The sequence below is a fragment of the Colletotrichum scovillei genome, assembly GCF_011075155.1.
Source record: "Colletotrichum scovillei strain TJNH1 chromosome Unknown Contig00005, whole genome shotgun sequence".
In the NCBI taxonomy this organism is placed as follows: Eukaryota; Fungi; Ascomycota; class Sordariomycetes; order Glomerellales; family Glomerellaceae; genus Colletotrichum; species Colletotrichum scovillei.
The window spans coordinates 1,953,005-1,977,193 of record NW_023336263.1 but is presented as its reverse complement, the minus strand read 5'-3'; the positions used below and the strand labels follow the sequence as shown (position 1 = coordinate 1,977,193).

The following is a 24,189-nucleotide window of genomic DNA, read 5'->3' as shown; positions in this document are numbered from 1 at the left end:
TTCCCTTTGCGGCTAAGGTCCTGCGTAGGGAGGTAGCATCCACGCCGAGAATATTCTCTAGTTATGCCTGGTAAGGAGGCGTTGGAGCGTTTCCCTTCTGCTTTGAATCTTTACCGTTTTTCCAGACACGAGCAACCAACTGCTCCTCCTCTCTATGAGGTAAGGTACGGATATTGGATCTTCCCTATCCACAACCAGTATGGAGAGGCTGAATTCCCATGACTACACAACGACTAGTTTTTCCTCCTATGGTAATTGTAGGTAGTGGATTCCCGGAAACCCCCTTGTCATTCACAATCCATCCCACTTCTCGTGTCTTTCTATTTCCATCCGACACCTAGGTACATAGAATCGACCCCCGTCAGTCCCATCGAGCTACAAGAAGCATACTGGTCCGGACAAAGTTAACACCTTTTTCTCACCACAGACTGGGAAAGAACATGGACAGTAAAGCATCGCCGCAACATCCATATCCAAAGAGAAGGGAGATTATCAACGCAATACACCGAAACAGAGTGATTATTACATATCCGTCCGATCCAACGGCTTGGAAGGCAATAGAAAAAGGTGCTAGGGTCCAGACTCCAGAATACTTTCATCCCATCGCCCGCATGATGTCACCCCCTTCCATCGGTCATGTCTTATCCGCCGTGCCTCTCTGCCGCTCCTCTACCTGCTCTTCTCCTATCCCCGAAAGAGTTGCCTCTGGCTCTGGAGCCCCTCCCCCTCGACGCGAATTATTAGTGTTGCTAAGCTGCGTTGCCCACACAAAGGTGCGGCGTGGCCCCCCCGCCCCCGCCAAAGGCAAGGTTCTCTGTTCCAGCCCAGCCGCCCTCTCAGAGTCTGATTTTCCAAAGCCACCCGTAGACTGCCGCAGCCATCGTGTGTGCTCGCTGCACACCGCGCCGAGGGTTTCCGAGAAATCCTCGAGGGACGCCTTGCGTCCTCTCCTTGTTGCGCCCGCGTCCCCATGTCTCGGGTTCCCCTCGGCCGGAGGTGCCTGCGGTTGACTCCACTTTGTCGTGGTGACTCGGGATCGAGCGCGATAATAGGACGTGTGGCCCTGTGATAGCCGTATGCCGAACTGAGGGGCATTTTCTCATGGCTGGGCCATGGACCATGCTTTTGCCCATCGAGAGCCAGAAGAGGACCCCTTGGTACGGAAGTACACACACGAGAGCTTCCGGCAACGCTGATGATTGAAGTCTCAGGTAATTACCTAGTAATAGTCCATGCCCCAAGACCCGGGACTACAAACAAGGTTCATTCCCCTTCCAATTCCTCCTTCGTGATCGCATCTCTTGACTACTTCTCTCTCTCTTCTCCCTCCCTGCCTTCCTCCTACAACATTTCCCTTCATCTACTTACCCTCTACTATCCTTCGGCCTACATCCCGAACCATTGTGTCAGTGCGCAACACTCTTTGTTAGAGCTCCCGTAAACCCCGCCATCGCAAGTGTCAACCCCTCGTCCTCCATTAGAATTATTCCGTAAGTCTTCTCTCTGTTTACAAGTTGTCCAGACCCTTCCTCCTCTCCCATTGATAGCTAAGACTCGGTACTTGTAGACCAAAATCTAGCCCATCATGTCAGCCTACACAACGAACGCCGGTGAACAAGAGACCGAGAAGATCAACACCAACATTATCACCCTGACCCGTTTCCTAACGGAAGAGCAAACCAAGCACAAGGAAGCCACCGGAGATTTTACGTAGGTCTCATACGCGCTTCCAACCCCCCGTGATAGCTCCTAACGATAGTCCCAGTCTTCTGTGCCACGCCCTGCAATTCTCCTTCAAGTCCATCGCATACTACATCCGCCGAGCTACCCTGGTCAACTTGACGGGTCTGGCCGGTTCTTCCAACATCACGGGCGACGACCAAAAGAAGCTCGACGTCATCTCCAATGACCTCTTCATCGAAGCCATGAGGTCCTCTGGCCGCTGCGCCCTGCTCGTATCGGAAGAGGAGGAGGAGATTATCTTCTTCAAGGACGCCACCGGCGCTCGCTATGCCGTCGCCTGCGACCCCATCGACGGCTCCTCCAACCTGGACGCCGGTGTCTCCGTCGGCACCATCTTTGGCATCCACAAGCTGCCCGAGGGTTCCACCGGCACAAAGGAGGACATCCTCAAGCCCGGCTCCGAGCTGCTGGCCGCCGGCTTCACCATGTACGGCGCCTCGACGCAGCTCGTCCTCACCATGAAGGGCGGCACTGTCAACGGCTTCACCCTCGACAACGGCGTCGGCGAGTTCATCCTCACCCACCCAGACATGCGCCTGCCCCAGTCCCGCGCAATCTACTCCGTCAACGAGGGTAACTCGCTCTACTGGGAGGACAGCACCAACAACTACTTCAACTCGTTGAAGACGCCGCAGGAGAACGGCAAGCCCTACAGCGCGCGTTACATTGGTTCCATGGTCGCCGACGCCTACCGCACGTTGCTGTACGGAGGCGTCTTTGCCTACCCGGCGGATAAGAAGAGCCCCAAGGGCAAGCTTCGTATCCTGTACGAGTGCGCGCCCATGGCCTTGGTATTTGAGAATGGTTAGTTGCAGACTGTCAGACCGATTGAACCGCAGCATGCTAACAACATCATCACAGCCGGTGGCCAAGCGGTAGACAGCCAAATGAGGAGAATGTTGGACGTCGTTCCCGAGGGTATTCACGACAGAGCTGGAATCTTCATGGGCAGCTTCGACGAGGTTGAGAAGGTCAAGAAGTTCCACCAGTAAAGTATATTGCTGGGGAAGAACGACTGGTGTCCTCGTGCTACATACCATCTTACACCAAAATGTGGGAGAACACGGCGCATTTATGATTTACCGAAACCTGGCGGGTGGTTTATTCTTCTTTAATGTGGCGCTTTGGGACAAATGCAATGAACATGAGGCTGGCTGGCTACGTGCCAAGAAGGGATTGGATTGAGGATTCCCTGTTGCGAGCTCAAGGATAATTGTCTGGCCGTAGATCGTAACCTTGCTTTGGCCAGGAACAGGATATGCATTGAATGAATTGCACGTTTGAGTCATCTACAGAGTGAAGTTCGCTGACCATTGAGTATGTCCCAAACAACGATAGACGCATTGAAGATTGTGATGCCCATAGCAGAACCTGCGCATTTAGAAGATCTTGGGGACCAACTTGGGCGTGTTCTTCTTCCACTCCTGGTAGTCCTTGCGGTCACCGTAGCGCTTGTCATACTTCTTCTCGCTCATGGGCACTCCCGACACCTTAAGGAGAAGGAAGCTGACGAAGGCCGGGCTCACATAGGACATGGCCATCGCAGTAAGTGGCCCGGTGACGCCAGACGACAAGCCGAGTGCCAATTGGATGGGTTGTGTCACAAGTACACCAGCCGCCGCAGTCGCGATACCTGTCCAGAGTGACATCTCACCAAAGTAGTTGGGATATTGGCTAGAGAGAGGGTCAGCTTGTGTCTTGTTCTCGCAGCGTCGAAGGGCAGCGTCGCATGCGGTCTTGCAACACGCGCATCGCTCAGGTGTAATCGCCAGACATACCTAACACTCCAGAGACCCTTGGTCATGAACTGCTCGTCGTGGGCTTTTGCGCGCTTCTCGCGCAGCCACTTGCTCTTCTGCCTGTCTGCCGTGATCTCGAATGCGAACCCAGCGACGTAGACGAACAGGCCAATGGCGTCCGTGATCTTGAAAGCGGGAAGAGAGGCGAAGGCGGCGGCTGGCACGGAGTTCAAAGCGATGACGGGCATGAGACAGAGGGAAACCCAGGTCGCTTGGGCGAACCAGGCGCCGGCAAACTTCGCCGGGGACTTTTTGATCTCGTCGAACCTAGAGTCTTTGCCTTCTTCTAGGATGCGCTGAAAGAGGTATGATCCGACTGCGGTTCACAATCAGTCAGTTTTTGGCCATCACGCGCGGCTAGAGGAGTGGCATATTACGTCTGACAGCCCAGAAGGCGACGGCACCGCTGATGACGACTTGTCTCCAGTTGAGGGCTCCCACGCCACCGGGCTTGGTGAACGCTTCGAGCAGACCAGGGAGCGGTGCCGAACTGGCAACGGCCGAGGAGTATTTGGCACGGAGAGAGGGCAAGTATAAGCTCAGAGCAGTGACGGACAAATAGGTCAGCGACCCAGAGAAGTCGTAGAAACGTTCATTTTGGGCGATAATTGACGGTACAGCGAAGGCTGCCTGGATCGCATACGCTGCTGAGACGGCGGGGATCAGAGTCCGCAGCAGAGGGTTCTTGAAGTTGGTGAGGTGCAGGAGAGATTGTAGTAGGGACATGATGGGTGATGTTATTGCGAGGATATCGCCTGTTTCCTCCCACGGTGCAAGATCGGGGACAAGCAACCCTTTATGAGCTACAGAATCGAATTGAGCTTGCTGTAGAGTCAGCCCTATGGATTTGTATGAAGTCCACTCGGCCGAAGCTCACCCCTGGTGAGACTGGAGTGAATGACGACACGACCTGGCCAAGGAGGGCCCAAGCTCCCTAGGCTTCGGTCTTCAGAAAGGTGCGGAATGCCGACATGCCCGTCTGCCGGATGCGGTCGCTCGGTGAGAAGGCCGGTGTTTTCCTCGGTGAGCGGAGCACCGACCCCGCACTCACCGAAAGATTATCGGGGTCTGAATGGCGTTTACCCCACTAAGAGCTGCCCCGCGGTCGGAGGGGCTTCGAAAATGAGTCTATTTCCCAACGTACACTTGCAGAACATCCTCTTCTGCTAGTACATCTGAGTCAATCGACGAAAGTCAATCAAGCAAGTGACAATGGCCTCCTCCAAGCAAGTTTTCATCGCCATCATTGGTAAGAATTGCTCACCTCCTGAGACAACCTCAAGGCTTTCCTTGCTCCCACCCCACGTACAAGATTAGCAAACTTGTGTTGACCAACCGGTGTGTTACAGGTGCTGGTGGTGTCGGAAAGTGCTTCCTGTCCCAGCTCGAGGCCTTGGCCACTCGCAGACCTTCCCCGAAGCTCAACTTGATCTACATCTCGACCAGCAAGAAGGCCCTGTACGATGCGAAGTACACCCCTACTCCCTTCGCCGGCGCCATCGAGGAACTGTCTCGCGCTTCGCAAGCCCCTCCCGCTCTCCCTCAGCTCGCCGAGTACCTTGCCGCCGCCCCGGCCAAGGTCGTCTTAGTCGACAACACCAGCTCCCAGGATGTCGCCGACGCATACCCCGTCTTCCTCGGCAAGGGAATCAGCATTGTGACCCCGAACAAGAAGGCCTTCTCTGGCTCTTATAAGCTGTGGCAGGATATCTTCAACGCGGCCTCGACCTCCGGCGCCAAGGTCTACCACGAATCTTCCGTCGGCGCGGGCCTGCCTGTCATCTCGACCCTCAAGGATCTCGTCGACACGGGTGACCGCGTTACCAAGATTGAGGGTGTCTTCAGCGGCACCATGTCCTTCCTTTTCAACTCTTTCGCTCCGACATCGGGCGCCGGCGGCAAGTGGTCTGCCGAGGTGGCCAAGGCCAAGGAGCTGGGCTACACGGAGCCCGACCCAAGAGACGACCTCAACGGCCTCGATGTCGCCCGCAAGCTCACCATTCTCGCCAGACTGGCAGGACTCCCCGTCGAGTCGCCCACCTCGTTCCCCGTCCAGAGCTTGATTCCCAAGGAGCTCGAGTCGTGCTCAAGTGGAGACGAGTTCCTTCAGAAGTTGCCCGAATTTGACAGCCAAATGGAGGAGACCAAGGCTGCTGCGGAAAAGCAGGGCAAGGTCGTTCGCTTCGTTGGCAGCATCGATGTTGCCAGCAAGCAGGTCAAGGTTGGCCTAGAGCAATTTGACGCATCTCACCCCATCGCCGCCCTCAAGGGTAGCGACAACATCATCAGCTTCTATACGGAACGTTACGGCAGCAACCCGCTCATCGTCCAGGGTGCGGGTGCCGGTGGAGATGTCACGGCCATGGGTGTTACCGCTGACTTGATCAAGGTATTGGGCCAGATTGCTTAAAGCTCTATGTAGCTTCATGGAATGAAATCTACTTGCCTACCCTGACGCCATGGGATATATTGGGATGTCTAATAACAATAGTGATTTCTACCCAGCCGCGCGCCTTGCCATCCAGCTTTGCAGTCGCCTTGGCATCTTAAACTCGTCTATCCCCCCATCCGCAAAGCCAACTCAACCATGATGATGACTTAGCCGGTGCAGGTGCAGCGATATATTCCTTCTGAAATGAAACATCGGAGCCCGACGACTCGCGACGGTTACTGAAAGCCGCCAGGTAGCCAACAGTGAAGCTGAAATCACCTGACTGAGTTCCGAAGAAGCTGTGGTGGAGTTAACAACAGCTGGGGGATTGCTTATCAAACAGGATTGCGTCCTACCTTCGCATCATGAAGCTGATTCTCTTGATGTTGGCAATGTCCAGTGGCTTGGCATCAGGTTTGTCCCTGCCTCTGTAGGTTGCCTTGAACTGCTCCCACGGGATCTTCACTTCGCCCTCTTCGGGAACAAAGTCAAACTCCCAGCTGATGGTGCTCTGGTCGCGGCCATCCTCTCTTGGAGGAAGGATTTCATCCTTGATAGTGACTGTGTACTTCTTGGAATCGCTCTTCAAGACCTTGATAGCAAGCCCGTCGTACTGACTCAAGTCTAGGTCAAGTGTGCCGAGCGTCCTCTGCGACGCGAATCCTGCTCCTCCCAGAGCGGTGATGTCCAAGTTGCCGAAGAACTCAGCCTTCTCCGGTGATTCGCAGTGCAAATGAGACTGGCTCTTACCGCCACGTACTCTATCATCTGAATCGGTCCACAGACTTGAGTCCCAGGGGCTGCAAATGATGGTCAACGAGGCAAGTTCACACGGAAATCAGAAAACGAGGCCGGATGGTCAGGCAAGACCACGAGCAACGCTTGTTTAGCAAACTTGGGCACACTGACTTGTCGCCACCGTAAAGGTAGAGCAATTTCCAATCGGGAGGCATGATGTGCGCTTTGGCGGGTTGGCAAAGCTGTGACTATACCGGCAATTGCACTGGGGCGCGGGTTCGGAACAGAACTGATGGCACGAAAATTTGAGCTAGTCAATTGGCAGGAAACGGGCCAAGAACCGGTAATAGAATCCAAAATTTGGTGTCAGGGACGGAATTGGCTCCAAGATAGGGCTGAGTCGTGACCGGTCGACGGTGGACAATAGTCTTTGAAGAGCGCGAAGGATCATGACGACCTCATTTGAGCGTTCGCGAGGCTGATGAGCTCCCACTTGGATCCTGGCCAATGGGATGAGTGCGCAGAGGCGTGCAGCATGACCCACCCGAATGGGTCCCGGTAACTACCTATTGTGGCTCAGCAATTTAGTTACCTAAGCTCCAACAGATGTTCTGAATTGTGGCTGTACAACGGCTGTGATGTTCATCCTCCCTCCTTCACATCACAGCGCATACCTTAGTTCGAATAAAGCAACAGCGCCTCCCTATTTACTGCGAATTGCTGCCTACGATCAATTGAGTCCATATGGGTTCAGTTCCGTAATTGGTAAGAGGACGTACCTCGTCGCCTTGGAGGTGGGAATGGCATGTCGATCGCTGTGTCATTGTCTCAAATTACCCCGAAGCACTACGAATCTGAGCCTATGCATTCGGAAAAAGGCGGTTTGTCAGAACGTTTGAATCAAGACTCAGACTACGGAGATCATCTCGGCCTGTTCCGCCAAGGAGCCGAGAAGGAAGGCCGAGAAACGCTAGGGCAAACGGTATCAATCTTCGAGCCAGCCGATTGACAGGATTGCTCACCCGTTGGAGATGGTTGAACAAGTTTCGCCCACGGCTACGAACGGTTTTACAAGCTATGTCACGCGAGAAGGTTTACTTTAGAATGTACCTGAAACTTAACTACATAGACGGTGGTTTGTTGAAGTTGGAATGGTGCGGCTCAGCGCGAGCGACACCGAGGGGCGAGCTGGGCGAAGTCGCGAAGGCGAGCGCGAAACTCAAGTGTAAAATGCAATGACGAATGAGGTCAATCTTGGGTTGAGCCACAAGGCCCTTGGTTTGTCTGTGTGTGTTGTGTCAATGTTCCAAAGGCAGCTTTGGCCTCAAGACGGCACGCCGGGCTCAAGCTCACATGTCTTTGAGAGCTAGCGTGGGCTAAACTCGAAAATAGCTGAGGCTTAACTCAATGCTCGCCTCAACGGATTCGGATGAGCGACATTACTTTCTCCTCGTCTTAACTTTGACGATTCATCGCCTCGGTGCGGGGCGTTACGACGTCTGTTTGGGATGATCCGGCTCACATTCGACTCGGTAGACACGACCAGGTAAGGCAACGTAAGGGGTGTTCCTTGTTGCTGATGAATATTGGCATTGAGGCTTGTGGGGAGAGCTGCAACTGAGTGGTGTGGTGCATGTTCATCACTAATCACTAACCATTTTCTTCTCTGTATTCTGCAGCCCCCCGACCATCCCTACTGTTTTAGGGCAGATCCCAAGTGCTTGTCTTGATTGCGCCCTTGGGGAAAGCATGAAATGGCCGTGGACGGATGATGTTTTAGCGCAGTGACGGGATAATGAGGACGGGCGTTGGAGCTGGCGGGGGCCGGTCCTGTGCCCCCGTCTTCTGCCGGATCGGCCCCGAGTGTGTAACTAGGAAGATGGCGGTTCTGAGGACTCGTGACTTAGTAAGACGGGGAGGCGGGCAAGGCCTTTTGACGGCCTGATATGGTTCATGGCTGAAGCCGACTGAGACGGGATGATGACGGTTCTAGATCTCCCCGATGAGTTTTGAGACGAAGTAAAGGGACAAGATTGGGTTGAATATTGGAGTAAACTGGAGGTCCAGAACGTGCCTATTCAGACGCATGATTTATCCACTAGCTAATAGTTCATCAAGTATACAACAAACACACTCTGAGTATTTGCCTACTCTTTTCGAGGAACCTTGATCCAAGACTTGGGACTTGGCTGCGCCGACGTGGTTGAATATGGATGAGCATTGTATTGATGGAAGAAATCTTGAGTAGTGCCTTCTGCTGTTGAACGGCCCCTAACTCCGTCCGATCTTATTCCGGCCCCGGTCCCGATTCCGTTTCCACCTACGGAGTACAGAAGAAAAGCCTACAGATCCCACCGTTCTTCCATTTGTCGGATGATCCTCTGGGAACACCGGAGCCTAAGGTAAATACCGGGAAACGTTCAATCTGAATGACAGATATTTCGGCAGCCATCATCGTACCGACGAATTACAAGAGTTTACTCCGTAACTTCGGCACCTTGCAAAATCTCGCCGACATATCCAACCTGCCGTACCAGCCTAGGCCGTGCGCAGCGTCACGGTTCACAATTACTAGTAACAGCGCTACCTGTTTTTGGTTCGAAAAGAGAGAGGGCAGAGACATAAGATGAGATGGTGGGAAAGTGTTTTGTTCCTCCAAAGGTCGCGACTCTATTTAAGGACACGCGGAATGAGACCACTAGCGGCATTACTATGCACATTTGCCGGCACTGCGTACCTTAGACACATAGGTAGCATTATTACAGGAACAACTGCTATCATCCTGATGGATTGTACAACTCAGAAGAACATCTCGCGACTTCAAGGCTAACCCGAGTACCATGAATTGCTGTCCGGTGAAAAGTGAATTGTTCCCGCTCCATCTCGGCCTACAGATTAACTTCCCTACCCTGAGATGCTCGCACTTCGGATGGAATCCTTACTAAGAAGAGGAGGCTCTACTATTGCACGACATGACATGGCAGTGATGGCACGGGTTGGCAGAAAGCAGTCGGGGCTTAACTCCGGAAGACATACTCGCACACGGCACACGCCCCCCGGGATCTCTCCCTCCCGTCTCTTTCACGGCCACCCTCAAGCCTCTCTGTCTCCTTTTCCCGCACTCCCCTCCCACTCGGCTGTCTTCCTCCTCCCTCAAAAAGATGGCGTTCTGCCGCCCTCGGCGACTTTCCGGCGACTTCCCCCAGTTGAACAACATCCGTGGACGTTCGGATACAAGACTGGTAGCAGAAACTAGCCCAAAAGTTACTAAGCTTTTGGAGACTGGCCGTAGTAAAGTTTAGAAACGCCTCCCATAAGTCCCCCAATCTCTTGGAATCAATCAAGACCAAGGGGAGCATGGCCTCATCAACAACCTTTACCCCGGACTGACTGAACCGACCGACCGTTTGGGCTCCCCCAATTACACCCCACACCCCCTACTCCTCCTCTTCGACCGACGTTCCAGGGTTTCGCGGCAAAACGCTTCCAATACGTGCAAGTCAGTTCCCCTTCTGCGTCTACCTTCGAATGCTGTGTCACCAAACCGAACTCGCGGCAGCCCCTCTTGGCAAACCGGTAAGGGAAAAAGTCGTTGGTGACACATCATGCGGTCGCCGGCAACTCTTGCACGCGCTATCAATCGGTCTTGCTTCTCTCTCCCCTCCCCTCCCCTCCCAATGCTTGGTCCTTTTCTTGCGCTTGCTGGGGGGTGACAAGAGCAGTACGCAGCTTGACAGCCGACTCGAATCCTCCTTGTGTCACCTTGGCCCAGAGCCCGAGTGATAACCCTGGGGTGGGTCGGCCTCTCTCTCTCTCCTTGTACGACAATGGCCATGCTTCCCCAATCGAGCAATAGACGCAGCTCGCAGCAGTAGGAAAGGGTGACAAGCGAAGCGGTTCAAATCCCGTACTTCCCTTGAGCCATCCGAATGCCATCCCCGGACCGTCCGCCCATCCATCATCAACCCATGAAGGTGTTGATCCCATGCCATGCCACACCTTGCGAATGCCCTGCAACAGCAGCCAAAGTTCCCTTTTGACATGATGTATTGAGACCTTCTCGACGCCCGGCTCTGCCCTGCCGCTGCGTACGAGTTATCCGTATCGTCTTCGTGATATCCGTCCAGACACCCATCTCATGCTCTTGACACGCCATATTCCCGCTCCATTTGTCATGTGTAAGAACTCTCCTCTCATGCTCCTCATAAAAGGGGGCAAGGGAAAGGGGGCGGCAGGCTGTTCGGACTTTGCCGTGTAAGGCATGCTTCTGAAAGCGCCCTTCTACCCTCCTCTTCCTCCTATTCCGACCCAATGTACGGAGTACCCTGCGTGAGTTATCTACAGACAATCCTTCGAAAGTGCTATCTTTTGGGACTTTTGGCTGAACTCCACGACTACCAAAGCCGTTCCGCCGCCACGGCGTCCGGCCCCAAGACACGTAAGGGCATATGACGACGATTCACAAGATTCGACCGGGCTACGGGCGAACATCCGCCCGTCGGGAACTTGTTCAAGGCACAGGTTTCCTTTTACTCCGCGAAATCACATAGGTATTCTGTCAGGCTGCACTGGTTCCTACATTGTTTGCGCGGAAATCTCCCTGATGTCTTCGTAATCTTGTTTCAGGTACCTTTGGGGAGCCTTGTTGTGCGTTATGTTGCGCGTTATGTTGAAGAAAATGGAGAACGATAGGTATTCTCGCGTATATGCTTTCCGCCCCTCGTTCCCCCCATTCCGCCCTCTCCAGTTGTCTTGGTCTCTGATCCCTGTCGAGCACTCGCTTGCGGCAGAGGCTCATTCGTGGGTGGTACCGCGACATCGTTCATCTCTAGTGTACTGCATTGCTCAGGATTGCTGGAATCCCGGTCATTCAATTTATCGACAATCACCGTCTTCTCCAGATGTGAGGTATCATGGAAACAATTCCTCCCATAGTTCAGTATACCTCCTGAAGCATGGTGTCTAAGTTCCTGTCTGCCTCTTGCCCCATGGACGTGTCTTAGTCTCTACATATGCTACGAATAACCCAGCACCACCCTCATTCTCACCCCCAGAAGGTCTGTTCCTCAAAGTGCTTTGTCAGCTGCCTTGACCTTGGCCAAGACTTGTAGTTTGTATCTCGAGTCTCGAGCTTTGTCCCGAGTCCATACGGATACTAGGAGTTAAGAAACTTTAAGCTATTTTCTCCGCACCCGCCTCGGCCAGACTGATGTTTAACTCCGCCTTCCCTGCACGCTTCGTATAATCCTACGATACGTATAGTCGTCTACGGCGGGCTAGAATTCGTCGTTCCTCGTTACCAGGCTGTCACATCCTGTTGCTGCCGCCCTTTCGGCACACATACCAACGTCCATCTCGTCATCGGACACCTTTCCCAGCACGAACATCTCACAAGAGTCAAGGCGGATGATGCACACATGTGATTAATATCGTGTTACTTTTTTGAGGTTGCTCTCTATAGTAGTACAAAGAATGTTTGGGACAATCTCGTCTTTTGAATTTTGGACTGCCGTATCAAACCTCGTAACAAGACGATCCTCGATGTGATCAGTCTGCCCAAAGTGAAACGCCGTCGCCTATTCCCAGTCATATCTCCGTGAGGTCGAGCGCTTCGACCAATACATGCGATCCGTACGCCCCCGAACTCCTGGCCAAAGCCACGCTGAACATGTGCAAAAGAAAAAAATAAAGGGGGGATCGTGGACGAAAAAGAACCAAGCGGTGATGGAAACCCAAATTGTAGTCGCCAGAAATGCTACGCTCCGATAGACAGGGATGTTGCATGTTCGTTTTTCCTCCTCCTTTCGCGCTGCGCTCTCTATTGCTGGATCATGCCAGGAGATCCTGGCATGGAGAGTGGTGTTGTGGGATACTCGTAGCCGGCGTCGGAACAGTTGGCCGAGTGGTCAAACGAGTGTGAGAGCGGAGGAGTCTGCTCATCAACCCATCAGCATCATGTATCGCGGGAAGGCGGTTGTCGCATATAACTCACATGAGGGTTCGTGGGGTCGTAGGAGCTTTGCGCGTTCATGTCCATGCTGGGCATGTACGCGTAGTTCATGTAGGGAGAAAGACCGTCGTCGCTGTGGTACGATTCGCGCTTGATGGCGTCTTGGAAGTGGTTCATGGGCGGCAGTGTGACCGGTACCGTTGCGGCGAGATATGTGGGATACTCGGCGGCAGACATGGGGTACGGTTGTGTGGTGTATGCGGGAGCCATGATCATCTCTTCAGCCGGAGGGTAGGTTGAGTATGCGAGGAACGGAGGAGTGATGGATCTCCCGCGGTCATCCTCGTAGTGCTGTTGTGCGAAGAAGACCTCGTCGTCGTTGTTCATAGGAGGAGTGAATTGGCCCTGGTTCATGGTCTTCGTTGGCGGGGGCGTCTTTTGTGTCTTGCCCGCGGCTTTGGTTTTGGTGCTCTTGGTTGCCGCGGGCTTCTCGGTGGGGGATGTGCCTTCCTGGCCAGCGCGTCTCTCGAGGTCCTCAAGGCGTCTCTTGAGCTTCTTGCCTGTAAGTCGGTGTTAGTTTTTGCGTGCTTGTATCGTTGGGAGACTACGGCTTTGACGTACGGTAGTTGCGCTGGGCAATGCGGTTCTGGATCCTCCTGCGCTCAGCGAGGTCGGAGATCTTGGTCCAGTCTTCATCAGGGTTGGCAGAGCTGCTGAAGGCGCTGCTGGTTCCGTGTCCAGAGTATGCTCTGGGAGCGGGAGCTGTTGCCGGGTAGGCATATTGGTGATGTTGAGACATGGTGAACATTGACATTGTGAGCGGACTGTTGTGTTGTCGTGCTTCTTGGTGTAAGAGGATGGCGGGGGGGGATATTGGTTCAAGATGTAGAAGAGGAAGCTTGGTGATAGTTGACAATTCGCAACTTATATCAAGTCTAGATTGTTGGAAGTCTGGATGATGAGGCGAGATGTGGCAGAGGAAGGGGAGAGCAAGCTATTAAATAAAAAGTAGCCCAAAGGCTTCATAGGAGCTCAGCCCGAACCGCCCAGCAAGCCGGGAGCAATGACATGGCTGGCAGCGGCAGCAACGACAGGGCTGGCGGCGTGAGTGCGAAGGACGGCCAAGTACAAGCAGGGGTGCCTCGCAGGGCGTGGAGTTGTAACTATGTAGATAGGTTCCACATAGCCTGGCGACCCTACACTAGTACAAGGTATCGCAGCAAGACAGACGTGCAAGCAGATGAAGGGTATTCGTACAGGTACCGTGCCTTACGCCAGAAGACGAGGAGGGGATGGGAGGGGAGGCAGGGGGGAGGGCGTGCGGCTGTGTGGAAGGGGGGTGTGATGTGGTGTGGGTGAAGTGAGGAAAGGCGAATGAGCGAGTACGGGTGATGAAAGCCTACGAATTACCCATCTCAGGTAAGGTAGGATACCTACCACGATGCCTACTTGTAGGGATGGAGATGGGGGCGCATGGGAAGGAATAAGGAGGGGGGGAGGGGCAAGAGAGCGAGGAAGAAACAGACCTAGACACAGAGACAGAGAGGCAAAAGAGAGAGAGAGAGAGAGAGAGAGTTGAGAATAAGGGAGTGTTGATAGTAAAGTGAAGGGGGGGGGGGGTGAAGGAACCGTAGGGCAGAGATAGAGAGAGAGAGTGCGTGTGTGTGTGTGTGTGTGTGTGTGTGAAAGAGAGAGAGAGAGAACGGCTGCAGTCCGTAGACACCAGAGACAAGTGGGTGGTAAAGAAGGTGCCTGATGACCTTTTGGTTTAAACGGAGCAAGCCAAGAGCAACGCCTCGTTCCCCTCTCCGTTTACAGATACTGGGCGCCTCAGTTTCAACGGGAGCTCTTTACGACGGGACGGCTTGGGAGAGAGGTGAGTGTATGCGGTAGGCTGTAGGCTGGCACCAGCACACCAGCACAGGAAAGATGGGCGCACCGGTAAGGGATCAGCTGGGCTGGGCCGCAGCAAGGAGATTTGACGGAGCTGGAAGAGGCCAAACACACACAGATTGACGGCCAGGCTGCAGTCCGGTGGGTGATGAAAGGCGGCAGCACACACACACACTGGATGGATGCTGCGCTGCACTGCATCTAGGCCGGTGGAGGACAACGTTGAACTCGGAAAGTGTCCAGGCTGGGCGGGGGGGAAAGCATGAACGAGACAGAGAGAGAGAGAGGGTGAAAAGAGGAGATGAAGATGGCAATACTCGGTAATGGATGGAGTGGTTTGTTGCTGTGTTGCAGGGGTCGGGTCCGACAGTGGTGTTGTGTTTGAGTGTCATTTTCAGTCATTCTCATTCTCAAAGACATGGAAGAGTGGAAGAGTATCCGTAAGGTAAGTTGAACAGAGACGGCGGTGGAGGTACGTACCTTGCATCTCCATCTCGCACTTTCTTCGATGGCTCCACCCGACCGGGTCGAGAGAAGCTGTGAGTGCACCGCGGCTGTCGTTCAAGGGTTCGCGATAAGTTTTGAGTCTCCACGTCGATGGGAGACACAGACTCACACCAAAGAGTAGGTACCTACCTACCTACCTACAGTAAGGTAGGTATTTTCTTTTTGGAGTACGTACCATTGCTCATTGGGGACAAGGGAAGGGTGGCACAGGCCCTGGCGCTGGTGGCCCGGTACGGAGTACCTACGGACACTCTACCTGGGTACGGATACCTTAGGGACCTTACCTACCTTACCTACCTTACCTACAAACCTAGGTACAGACCTACGAAGGCCCAGGGGGTGGAGAGTCCTACGACCGGGGGAGGAAAGCAACGCCCATCAACCGCAACTTCCTCACGACTCCATCCAGACTACTGTATATCCGTACTCCTTACAACGGAATACTCAACGCAGGGGCAGGGGCACTCACCTTTGTCAGGTAGGTGGCTGGACCTCCAAGGAAGGCGCTGCTCCTCGGGGTTTAAACTGCGGCAGCGGCAGCGGCAGCGGCAGCGCCAACCCGACGGCACCACCAAGCCCCGGGGACTCTTACTTCACAGATACCTTCCTTCCCTTACGAATGCCTCGAATCATCCGACCTTACCTAGGTAGCTAACTTACCTAAGGCATCTCGCTAGGTAGATAATCCAAATCGTCCACCTCAGATACCAATGACTGCATCACTTGTACGACAAACGCAAAAGGGTTTGGTGTCCATCAATCCCTACGACATCATCTTCATTTCGACGAGGGGACCTAGACAATCGCTGGAGCCTAGCCACTCCTCATCATATGGCATCCTTGGAAACATGCCCGGATGTACTCCACCAAGTTCAGAATTAGAAGTTCCCGACGGGAAACCAATTTTGTCTACCAATCTTGGGAGAGGCATTTGGGTATTGTTAGAACCCGACAGCACCACCATGATATATCGAGATGCTCAATAGTAATAGTAGACAGGTAATTCAGCATCGTCCGTAGGACTAAGTCGACTCGGAGGGCTAATACCTTGGTTGGTGGCAGCACGCGGCACAGCAGAAGCATTCTCATTGGCTCTACGGTTACTAGCCTGGGCTAATTTTGCCCACTTGCATTCGTCTCCTTCTATCAATACCTGCGAAATACTACCTCGAGATGCCATCGCGAATCAAGCGCGTCAAGTCAAGGGCAGTCTGGTTTACCCATCTTATTTTGGTGTTCATTGTGCATCAATCAATCCATCCTTCATCTCGAAGGTCCAGGCTGGCCAGGCCTCATGTTCATGGATGATGATGGACCAGGTGACAACTGTCGGACTTCCCGCGTCAGTCGGGTCGGCAACAAATCGAATGAGCAGGTCGCTCGGTTCACATTGGATGACATAGCGTCAAGGTTTTGCTCCTTTGAGCCAGCTGTCTTGCTTTGTAAGTTGCTCTCGATATATCTCATATGCAGGAAGTTAGGAATAACCTCGTGGACGCCTTGCTCTGCTTCACTGCTTCGACAATAGTCCTAGATTTCTAGGTTAGGTAGCCAGCCCTCGAGGAAACCTACCTACCACCGAGGGCTCGCAGTGCCCCACCCACGAGGTACGTACACCCGTACCTACCGTACTGGTACCAAGGATCGCATCCCCTGCCAACTTCTTGTGTTACACAAGAAAGGACAGGGCAGGGAGTTCGTACGGATATTGGCGCAGACAGGCTCTATCCCCTCCGTACGTGCTACGGACACGGATACAGAGCGACAATAAACACCTTACTCCGTACCTTATGTCCGTCCCGTAGGGCTGCACGCACGCACGCACGCACAGAGAGATCCCGTTTCTCTCGCCGCCTCCCCCTCGCGCTCATCCTTTGCTCGGCGTCTCTCTCGTTGAAGGATCTGCCAGCGCAGAAGCACCTTGGGGTCCTTGGGGCCCTCGGGGTGTTTGGGAAATGGTAAACGGCAGAATGCACAATTCAGTCCGCGCCGTTCGTCGCCAACATCCGCCTATTCGTACCTAGTCATGCCATGTCAAGCAACGGAAAGGCAACGCCGCCCTGGCTCCTGGAATCACCTCAGTCTACGGATACAGAGTACCTTGTCGTGCTTGTTAGCTAAGGTCATTGGTGTGCGCTGTTGCGGCAGAATCGCCCTTACCCCGACGCGGGAACTGCTACCCCATTTGGGGGCCGCCGTTCAGATCCAAGCTTTCGCCTGGCGTTCTGTAGGGCGGCCGATCCCTCCACCAGTCACCACCGCCCACTTGGTGGTGAGTTGTGGCCTTTGGGCCCATTCCAGGTCGCCGTCGCCCTGAATCCATACGCAGCAAGGTACACCTCAAGGTGAAAGTAAGGTACGTAGCGCAGTAGCTAAGGTAATCTGTAGCGACTTGGGGATTTTGGGGGAGGTTTCAAAACCACTGCTCCCCAAGCTACCTAGCTCAGCCCGCACACAAGGCCTAGCTTCTCCCAAAGTTCCTCACATAGGGCTAAGATGCGTCGTCTTAAACCACCAAAACACTCACACACACCCACGCATTGAGTTTTGTGGCGGCTTCTCTCTGCCGCGCCATAACGTCCCTCCCGAGATGGAATCGGGTAGGATTCTGTACCTATGCGGCTATGCCTCATACCTTACTTGGCCTTCATCATTGGAACCATCAATGCCACTAGAGACACAGTAAACCATCTGGTAAGTCTCCGCGCCCTGACACCTTAAACTCCGCCTAGACAGACCAATGTTTGACAAGAGCTCACAATGGCATTTCCCCGGCCCAGTGACGAGTGTTTCGTCCTACCTTGGCCAGTGGCTGGTCATCGTTCACTAGCAAAAGAACATGCCGCTGCCGTGGATGAAAGGCCACGGCTCCGTGGCGAGCTCTCAATACCTATTCTGCTACGGAGGCACCCCTTGTCAGTTCAAGGTGTCCTTGGCAGATCTAGATGCTCCACGTCAATTACCCCCCACCCCCCTCCCCGGACAACGACCGAAATCTTCTCTTGGGGGTTAAGAAATAGTCTCCGACCCAAACAACGGACGAGCTCTGTTGCTCGTGTAGTTGAAGTGTGGTTAGATTGGCTTCTCTTGCGCGGGCGCGCGCACTCGCGCAGAATGAGTCCCGAACGGGAGATGGCTATCCAGAGGCGTGCCATGCAATAGAGTTGACACTGGCGGCATTTGCTGGGTTCGAAGGATCATCGGCAACGACCCTGCGCCTCACAGGTGTACCGTCCTAGTGGAGGCGCGAAAAGGGCGAGCGCAGATCCGTATGGACGTTGACGGTCGAGCAATGCTGTCTGCTGGTCCCATTGACATAATACGTCCCGAGAGGCGCGGGCTAGTTGGCTGGCACGGCTGGTTGGTAATCCGAATGAGGTCGTGACCAGGTCCGTGGGCAAGCAATGTGCCCGGGAAGATGCTGTCAAAAGGTCGGACGGTGCAGTGGCTATTTCTTCAGGCTAGCACCGTTTCCGTGGACAACAAATTGACGACGTCTTTAGTACTGACGATATCGGAAAGAGGGGAGATGAGGATGATGGCATCCACCTTGGCTTCGAACCCAAAAGATCAAGTCCCAAATCTAGCTGCGGATGGTCAAGGCAGAGCCGGTGGGATTGGGAGTCTTGGACAGTAGAAGCATGGATCAACCCATGGCACGACGTTCGTACGAGGAAACTCTTTCAAAGTGACTCCATCTACGGATACAGCTTTCGTCTGGACTCCCAGTTTGTTCGTTTATCCATACACCAGCACATATATTCGCAGGTTCGTTCGTCGTGGACGTGTAGGATGCGAAGACCCCGCTTGCGATGGGGCCGGACACAGCACGGTATCGGGAAACCCTTGGCGAATCTCGAAAGGGTTCCCGAATTGATCACAGTCAATCCCGCAATCTCGCGCCTGTAATGTTGAGCCGGAGCGGGAGCTAGGTGTTCGCAGACAGGGCCATTGCCTGTAAAAGTTGATTGAAGCATCCGTGGCCAGCCGGCAATAAGGACGGGACAAAAGTGGGCCGGTCCCGGGATGGAGCGGAGCGACGCTAGTCCCAAGATGTAGCTTCGTAAGACGGACCAATCCCGAAGCTCCAAAGCCCCTGGTTTTTAGCCTCTTTCCGCAGGCCAAGCTTTGCAGACCCTACGGAGTACCTTAGGTGTGAGCCTGTGTAAGTATCTAGGTACTCCGTGGAGACGGGAGGTGAGTGTTTCTCAAACACGGGTCAGTGCACTAAACTTTTCTGATCTCTTTTTCTTTTTTCTGCTCTTCTCAATCTTGAGGTTCCATGGACCAAGGACTGCGGTTGCGGTGCTACTGCTAGGTGGCAGGTGCTCAATGCCAGATGCTGGGTCTACGGAGTACTGGCCGGGTGTGTCCAACCTAAAGGGAGGGGGACTCAGACTTGGGATACACTAAGGTAGCTGGACCACTCTACCCCTAACCTTGCCTTGGCTATATTAAACACTGAAGCGTGCGGCCCAACCAGCATCACGAGAATTCGATTGCCTAGAGGCGAGTGGGGGAGTCTCGTGGCCGAGCTTGGTCATTAACGAACGGAGCAGCCAGTGAGAGCCTGTCGTTGGTCTTTTTCCTTCGCTACGCGGTGCTGTGCTGTGGTATTTTTCATCTTGCGCCCGCGAAGAGGCGCAGGCAGGGTGGGGAATCCATGAGGTGGGATTTTCTTCCATTCGATCTTCCCATGTGAGTTGACTGGAAAAAGAGTCCTACCCAGCCCCAGTCCCGGACCCGACTCCAGAGACCAGGGAACCTTCAACCCCATACTGTGGTCTAAGACCAAGGGTGCTCTCTCTCTCTCCCCTGCCGAGACGTCATCACCAAAGAGGTAAAAAGGATTCAAGGACGGGAGACACGGTACACCCCAAGGCCCAAGGGGACAGCCCACCACCCAACCCCAAGTCTTTCCAGCCTAGAGACGGGAAGAGGCTATTCCGGCTACCAAGCCACAGGGCGAGGTGCGCCAGCGCCGTTTTGGCGGTGTCCCGCCCGCAAGGCACACACGGCACAGCGTCACGTCTTTCCTGAATCCTTACCCGTGTCAACGTCTTCCCGTTGGCTTAGGTTCTCGCGGTTGGTCTAGGTATTTGACATCTGTGGACAAAAGGTGACTCGTATCACGGAACACTGAATGCGCGTACTTGGCACGATTCGTTGATATCTTGCTACCCCAAACAGCAAATTCGGATATGGCATTATCAAATCGCCACGGGAGACCTGGATGGACCACGTCCGGAGTTTCCATGGATCCCTGCCTGTAGATAGGTGTGTGTGTGTGACATTGGCGAGCTGAAGATATATCGAGCATCCGAACTTCAACATCGTTCATTGCAAGGATACTTGGATCCAAGAAAGCGGTCGAGACACAGATTGCTCCGTGCAGACGGGAATAAGATAGAGTGATGTGTCGTGAAAGGAACCGGTGAGATTGGGGCCACGTCTTGCTCCGGCTATCGTTGGCGAATTCCGGTAATTCGTACGATTTTTTTGATCATCATCATCATCATCACCATCACCTTGGTCGTCCTGAATCCTACCCCTTCGGTCTGGATCCTCAACATCGCGAATCCTTCAGAGCGGGACCAGTCACGAATAGTCGATACAGGAGGCCAAAATGGACAAGGTGTCAAGGAATCCTGGACGCTGGAAAGGGCGCAAGGTGGTTTGGGTCGGCCGACAGCCGGGCTGGTGTAGTGTGTGTAACTATGAATTATCAATCTCGAGACAGGGCCCTCCCCTTCCCCCATGTGAACTTGCAACTGCAACGTGCGCTTCATCTGCTTGTTTGGGACGCTCGTTCTCGGCCCCCAACCAGCGATAGTGACTCTAGGCTCTGGCTCTCTGTACACTGCTTGTAGTCTGTAGGGGTAGGTGTCTGTCTACGTAGTACTGGTGACTGGGTAATTAGGTGTGGTAAGGTAGGTAGGTAGGAAGAGGTACTTCTGAGAACTACGCCGTACGCCTACCTTACGGTAGTGCGGTCTACCCTTCCCGTGCCTCTCCAAGGACCCCAAAGTCTCCCAGGAGGGAGCCAAATGACGAAGGCTTCCACGTGCTTTGTAAGACGTCTATTTTTGCAAAGTCGATTAGCAAGACGATGCCTGCCTTCCTATTCGTCCGTATTTACTTGCACTCACACAACAAAGTACCTGCCTCCCCCCAAATCCTCCACATCTTCCCCCATCTACCTCAACCGTGGATGCGCGGATACAACCTTCACCTGCGCTCCTTCGGACGAAGTGACCCATCCCATCGTACTCAGTCAACTGGGAATGTATCCGTACTTCGTACCCATCTAACCCTTCTGTCCTAACCCCGTCCCCGACCCCGACCCCCCTTCCCAAGAATCATCACCGCACCTTCAAACACATCGCTGGGTCATGCCATGCCATGCCCATGCCCATGTCCATGATCCGAACAATTCCCCAGGTCCCTCTCTCTCTTTTCTGGACCTGTATCGTACGGTTACCTATATCATAACCCCGTCCATGGAAACCATCGACGCCCGCAATACCTACCCTACCACTCAACCCCTGTCTACGCCGGCCAGCCGGCTCCATCGCCAAAACACCCCTTGTCCCTGGATCTTCGTCGCAGCCTGGGCAAGCCGCAAGGTCGAAAGCTCGCAGTGGGTGGGGACCTCGGACTTGGGGTTCCACAGGAGAGGGTACGAATAGGCACCCAACAAAACGTGCATTTTCTCTACGGAGTATCTGTAATTGCTGTACAGCTCCAACAGGGCTGCATTTCCCATCGCTTGATGCTATTGCAGGGACGCGCCGTTGAGTCCGTCGGATTCAGACATCGTCAAGCGCACACCTGACCTGACCTGACTTCTAATGACTTATTTACGCGCCAGTGCCCACCCCTCCCCTCCTATGTCGCACCGAGAACGTCTAGCACCATCACCACCACAGTCTCGATCTCTGAGTGGCCCGCCGTTGCATGACACGTTGACTTGGCGATATCCATCTCCGAAATAAGGTCCCAGAGTGTAACAAGACCTAATCATTTAGCTGCTCGCTCTTAGATGCTGCCTGTTATGCGTCGCTGCCGTCCTCCCCAACCCCGGGCCCAATGAGAATATCAATGGACCGCCAGACGAAGCAGGATCAACTTGATACCCCAGCCATGGTTTATTTTCTCGACGATGCTATTGCCGAGCTTGTCAGCACTGCACTTCTCTATCTGTACGATGCGATACAACGTAGCTTCTGACTTGGATTTGCAGGGGCATCACAACGCCGCAAAAACCGTTTGACGCACTTGTCCACCAAAAAGGCGGGCGCCATGTAGTTCCCTTTAGAGGCCGTTTATCTATCCATCTGCACTTGTCAGCAATCCAACGGCGGCCGGTCCGTCACCCTGTCATGGCAGCGCGGGCCAAAGATGCCATGCAGACGTTGTCATCACCTTCGCTCCCAACAGAGCAGAGCTGTCCAAATCGAGAAACACAACGCACCGTGCCATGCCGTCAGACATGCGCATTGTCTAGGTAGTTGCGCGAGATGATGGCGCAGCACTGCCGGTCATGACGATAATCCAACGCGTCCACGATTCGGTAATCATCACATTCTCCTCTTCGGGCAGCATGTCCTATTCCATTTGCGTCGCCTTTGACTACCTAGGAACTTGTGAGCTACCTTGTGGCCTGCCTCCAATTCACTCAACTTCAACGACGATATGGCCTCTCCCTCCAGCATGGACCTTGGATGGTCAGTAAACATCGATTGCTGACGATTCTTTTCCCATTGATCAATTGAGCCCCGGCACTGCGGATAAAGGCTCGTAAAGGTGGCCAAGCTCGAGCCGTAAGGGGCCATGGTGTTCTACGCGTTGTGCCTTCTCCTGGATATCCAGCCCTACGCCATCTAGATTGGCTTCATCCATCCTAGGGGGGGACAGACAGATGGGCGCATAACGATTGCATCCTCCTCCAGCGAACGAACCCCAGCCCACCACACCGAACTCTCGGGCTTGTAGGATGTAGCGGTGGGCCAGTAGGATTACACTGCTACGCGGGCCCCGGCCAGGAAAGGAAAGGGGGCGCTGCGCTGGTCCCCCCTCTACAGGCTAACCCTACAGGCTACAAGGCTTTCATCTACATGGGGGTTTACGACGGGTGGGCGGTTGAACGATTGGGTACCAGGCCGTGTTTCACGAGACGGCTACCTGCTAAGGAATGTGCCGGCTGAAGCTCTGGGGGAAATCTGAAGAGGGTGTTTTTTTTTTTTTTTTTAGGTTCTGACGATGTCCACACACAAGGTGAGGGACAGCCTGGTATCCGTACTGGGTTGGTTGCCAAGCCCGAAATTTAGGATTGCTTTGCCAGCAGGGTGCAGAAATGTCGCGGGTGTGGCTGATTGTACTAGCCGTTTTCTTCTTTTACGGGACTTGGCCTCATTGTGGTCAGTGTACGGAGTATACCATCGTCACATGCGTACGGAGAAGGGGTGGCATGCTGGGATGTAACCATTTTCATCGCATTACTGTGTACAGTATAATGTTGATGGGTCTTGGCCAAGAGAGGGAGGTACGGATAGAGCTACCTTACCTTGGCTAAGAATACGGAGATGGGGATGGAGAGAAAGAGAGAGGCAGCATCAGGCTGCCAGATTCGAGGGAGAGCAAGGGTAGGTCTGAGAAGTCCAAGGCAGTCCAGACCGGGCCAAGGTTGCGCGATTTCTCCTCGTTCTCCTAGGTTGCGCGGTTGCTCAGGCTGTTGAACATCCATACGACCATGGGTACGCATACGATATGGGCTGGCAAGCTGGGTGGAAGTCTTGGAGAGAGATGAGGAGGCAAGAAGGGTCGCCGGGATTGGCAGCAGGTACGGTGTTGTCTCCGGAAGGCCGTTGGGTTCGGGGCAACAGCGGGTCACAGCGGGCACATGGAGGGGGCAACACCCACAAGCACAGCACAGCACAGCACAGCACAGCACAGGGCACCAGATGGCAGGTGACAGATTGGCAGATTGGCAGTCGAGGTACTCCGTAAGGTATGTAGTAGTAGTCCGTAGGAGTCGTCCTTTCCCGTCCGCTTCAAAGCTCCGGAGTCGATCGGGGCCCAGGAGGGCAAGGGGGAAAGGGGGGACGCCCCGGGGGTCTTGACGGTCG

The 24,189-nt window shown here is 54.0% G+C and overlaps 5 protein-coding genes across 5 annotated transcripts; 2 read left to right on the top strand and 3 right to left on the bottom strand.

Annotated features, from left to right (window-relative positions):
• Nucleotides 1-1,585: 1,585 nt before the first annotated feature.
• On the top strand, nucleotides 1,586-2,735 carry HER10_EVM0001991 (fructose-1,6-bisphosphatase; the record flags this gene model as incomplete). The annotated part of the gene is made up of 3 exons (XM_035471722.1): nucleotides 1,586-1,710; nucleotides 1,766-2,547; nucleotides 2,605-2,735. 3 exons carry the CDS (start codon nucleotides 1,586-1,588, stop codon nucleotides 2,733-2,735), a joined length of 1,038 nt encoding a protein of 345 aa, XP_035333767.1.
• Nucleotides 2,736-3,122: 387 nt separating this feature from the next.
• Nucleotides 3,123-4,268, bottom strand: HER10_EVM0003647 (uncharacterized protein; the record flags this gene model as incomplete). Its single annotated transcript, XM_035473313.1, has 3 exons — nucleotides 3,123-3,417; nucleotides 3,522-3,858; nucleotides 3,920-4,268. 3 exons carry the CDS (start codon nucleotides 4,266-4,268, stop codon nucleotides 3,123-3,125), a joined length of 981 nt encoding a protein of 326 aa, XP_035333864.1.
• Nucleotides 4,269-4,697: 429 nt separating this feature from the next.
• On the top strand, nucleotides 4,698-5,952 carry HER10_EVM0009970 (homoserine dehydrogenase; the record flags this gene model as incomplete). Its single annotated transcript, XM_035479440.1, has 2 exons — nucleotides 4,698-4,791; nucleotides 4,892-5,952. Exons 1-2 carry the CDS (start codon nucleotides 4,755-4,757, stop codon nucleotides 5,950-5,952), a joined length of 1,098 nt encoding a protein of 365 aa, XP_035334304.1. The 5' UTR covers nucleotides 4,698-4,754.
• Nucleotides 5,953-6,013: 61 nt separating this feature from the next.
• HER10_EVM0003243 (complex I intermediate-associated protein 30) lies at nucleotides 6,014-7,305 on the bottom strand. The gene is made up of 3 exons (XM_035472927.1): nucleotides 6,883-7,305; nucleotides 6,330-6,773; nucleotides 6,014-6,272 (listed from the first exon to the last, which is right to left on the bottom strand). Exons 1-3 carry the CDS (start codon nucleotides 6,924-6,926, stop codon nucleotides 6,089-6,091), a joined length of 672 nt encoding a protein of 223 aa, XP_035333838.1. The 5' UTR covers nucleotides 6,927-7,305; the 3' UTR covers nucleotides 6,014-6,088.
• Nucleotides 7,306-12,141: 4,836 nt separating this feature from the next.
• On the bottom strand, nucleotides 12,142-14,161 carry HER10_EVM0007093 (uncharacterized protein). The gene is made up of 3 exons (XM_035476659.1): nucleotides 13,283-14,161; nucleotides 12,704-13,221; nucleotides 12,142-12,643 (listed from the first exon to the last, which is right to left on the bottom strand). The coding sequence occupies exons 1-3, from the start codon at nucleotides 13,473-13,475 to the stop codon at nucleotides 12,530-12,532; spliced, it is 825 nt and encodes a 274-aa protein (XP_035334096.1). The 5' UTR covers nucleotides 13,476-14,161; the 3' UTR covers nucleotides 12,142-12,529.
• Between the last annotated feature and the right edge of the window lie 10,028 nt (nucleotides 14,162-24,189).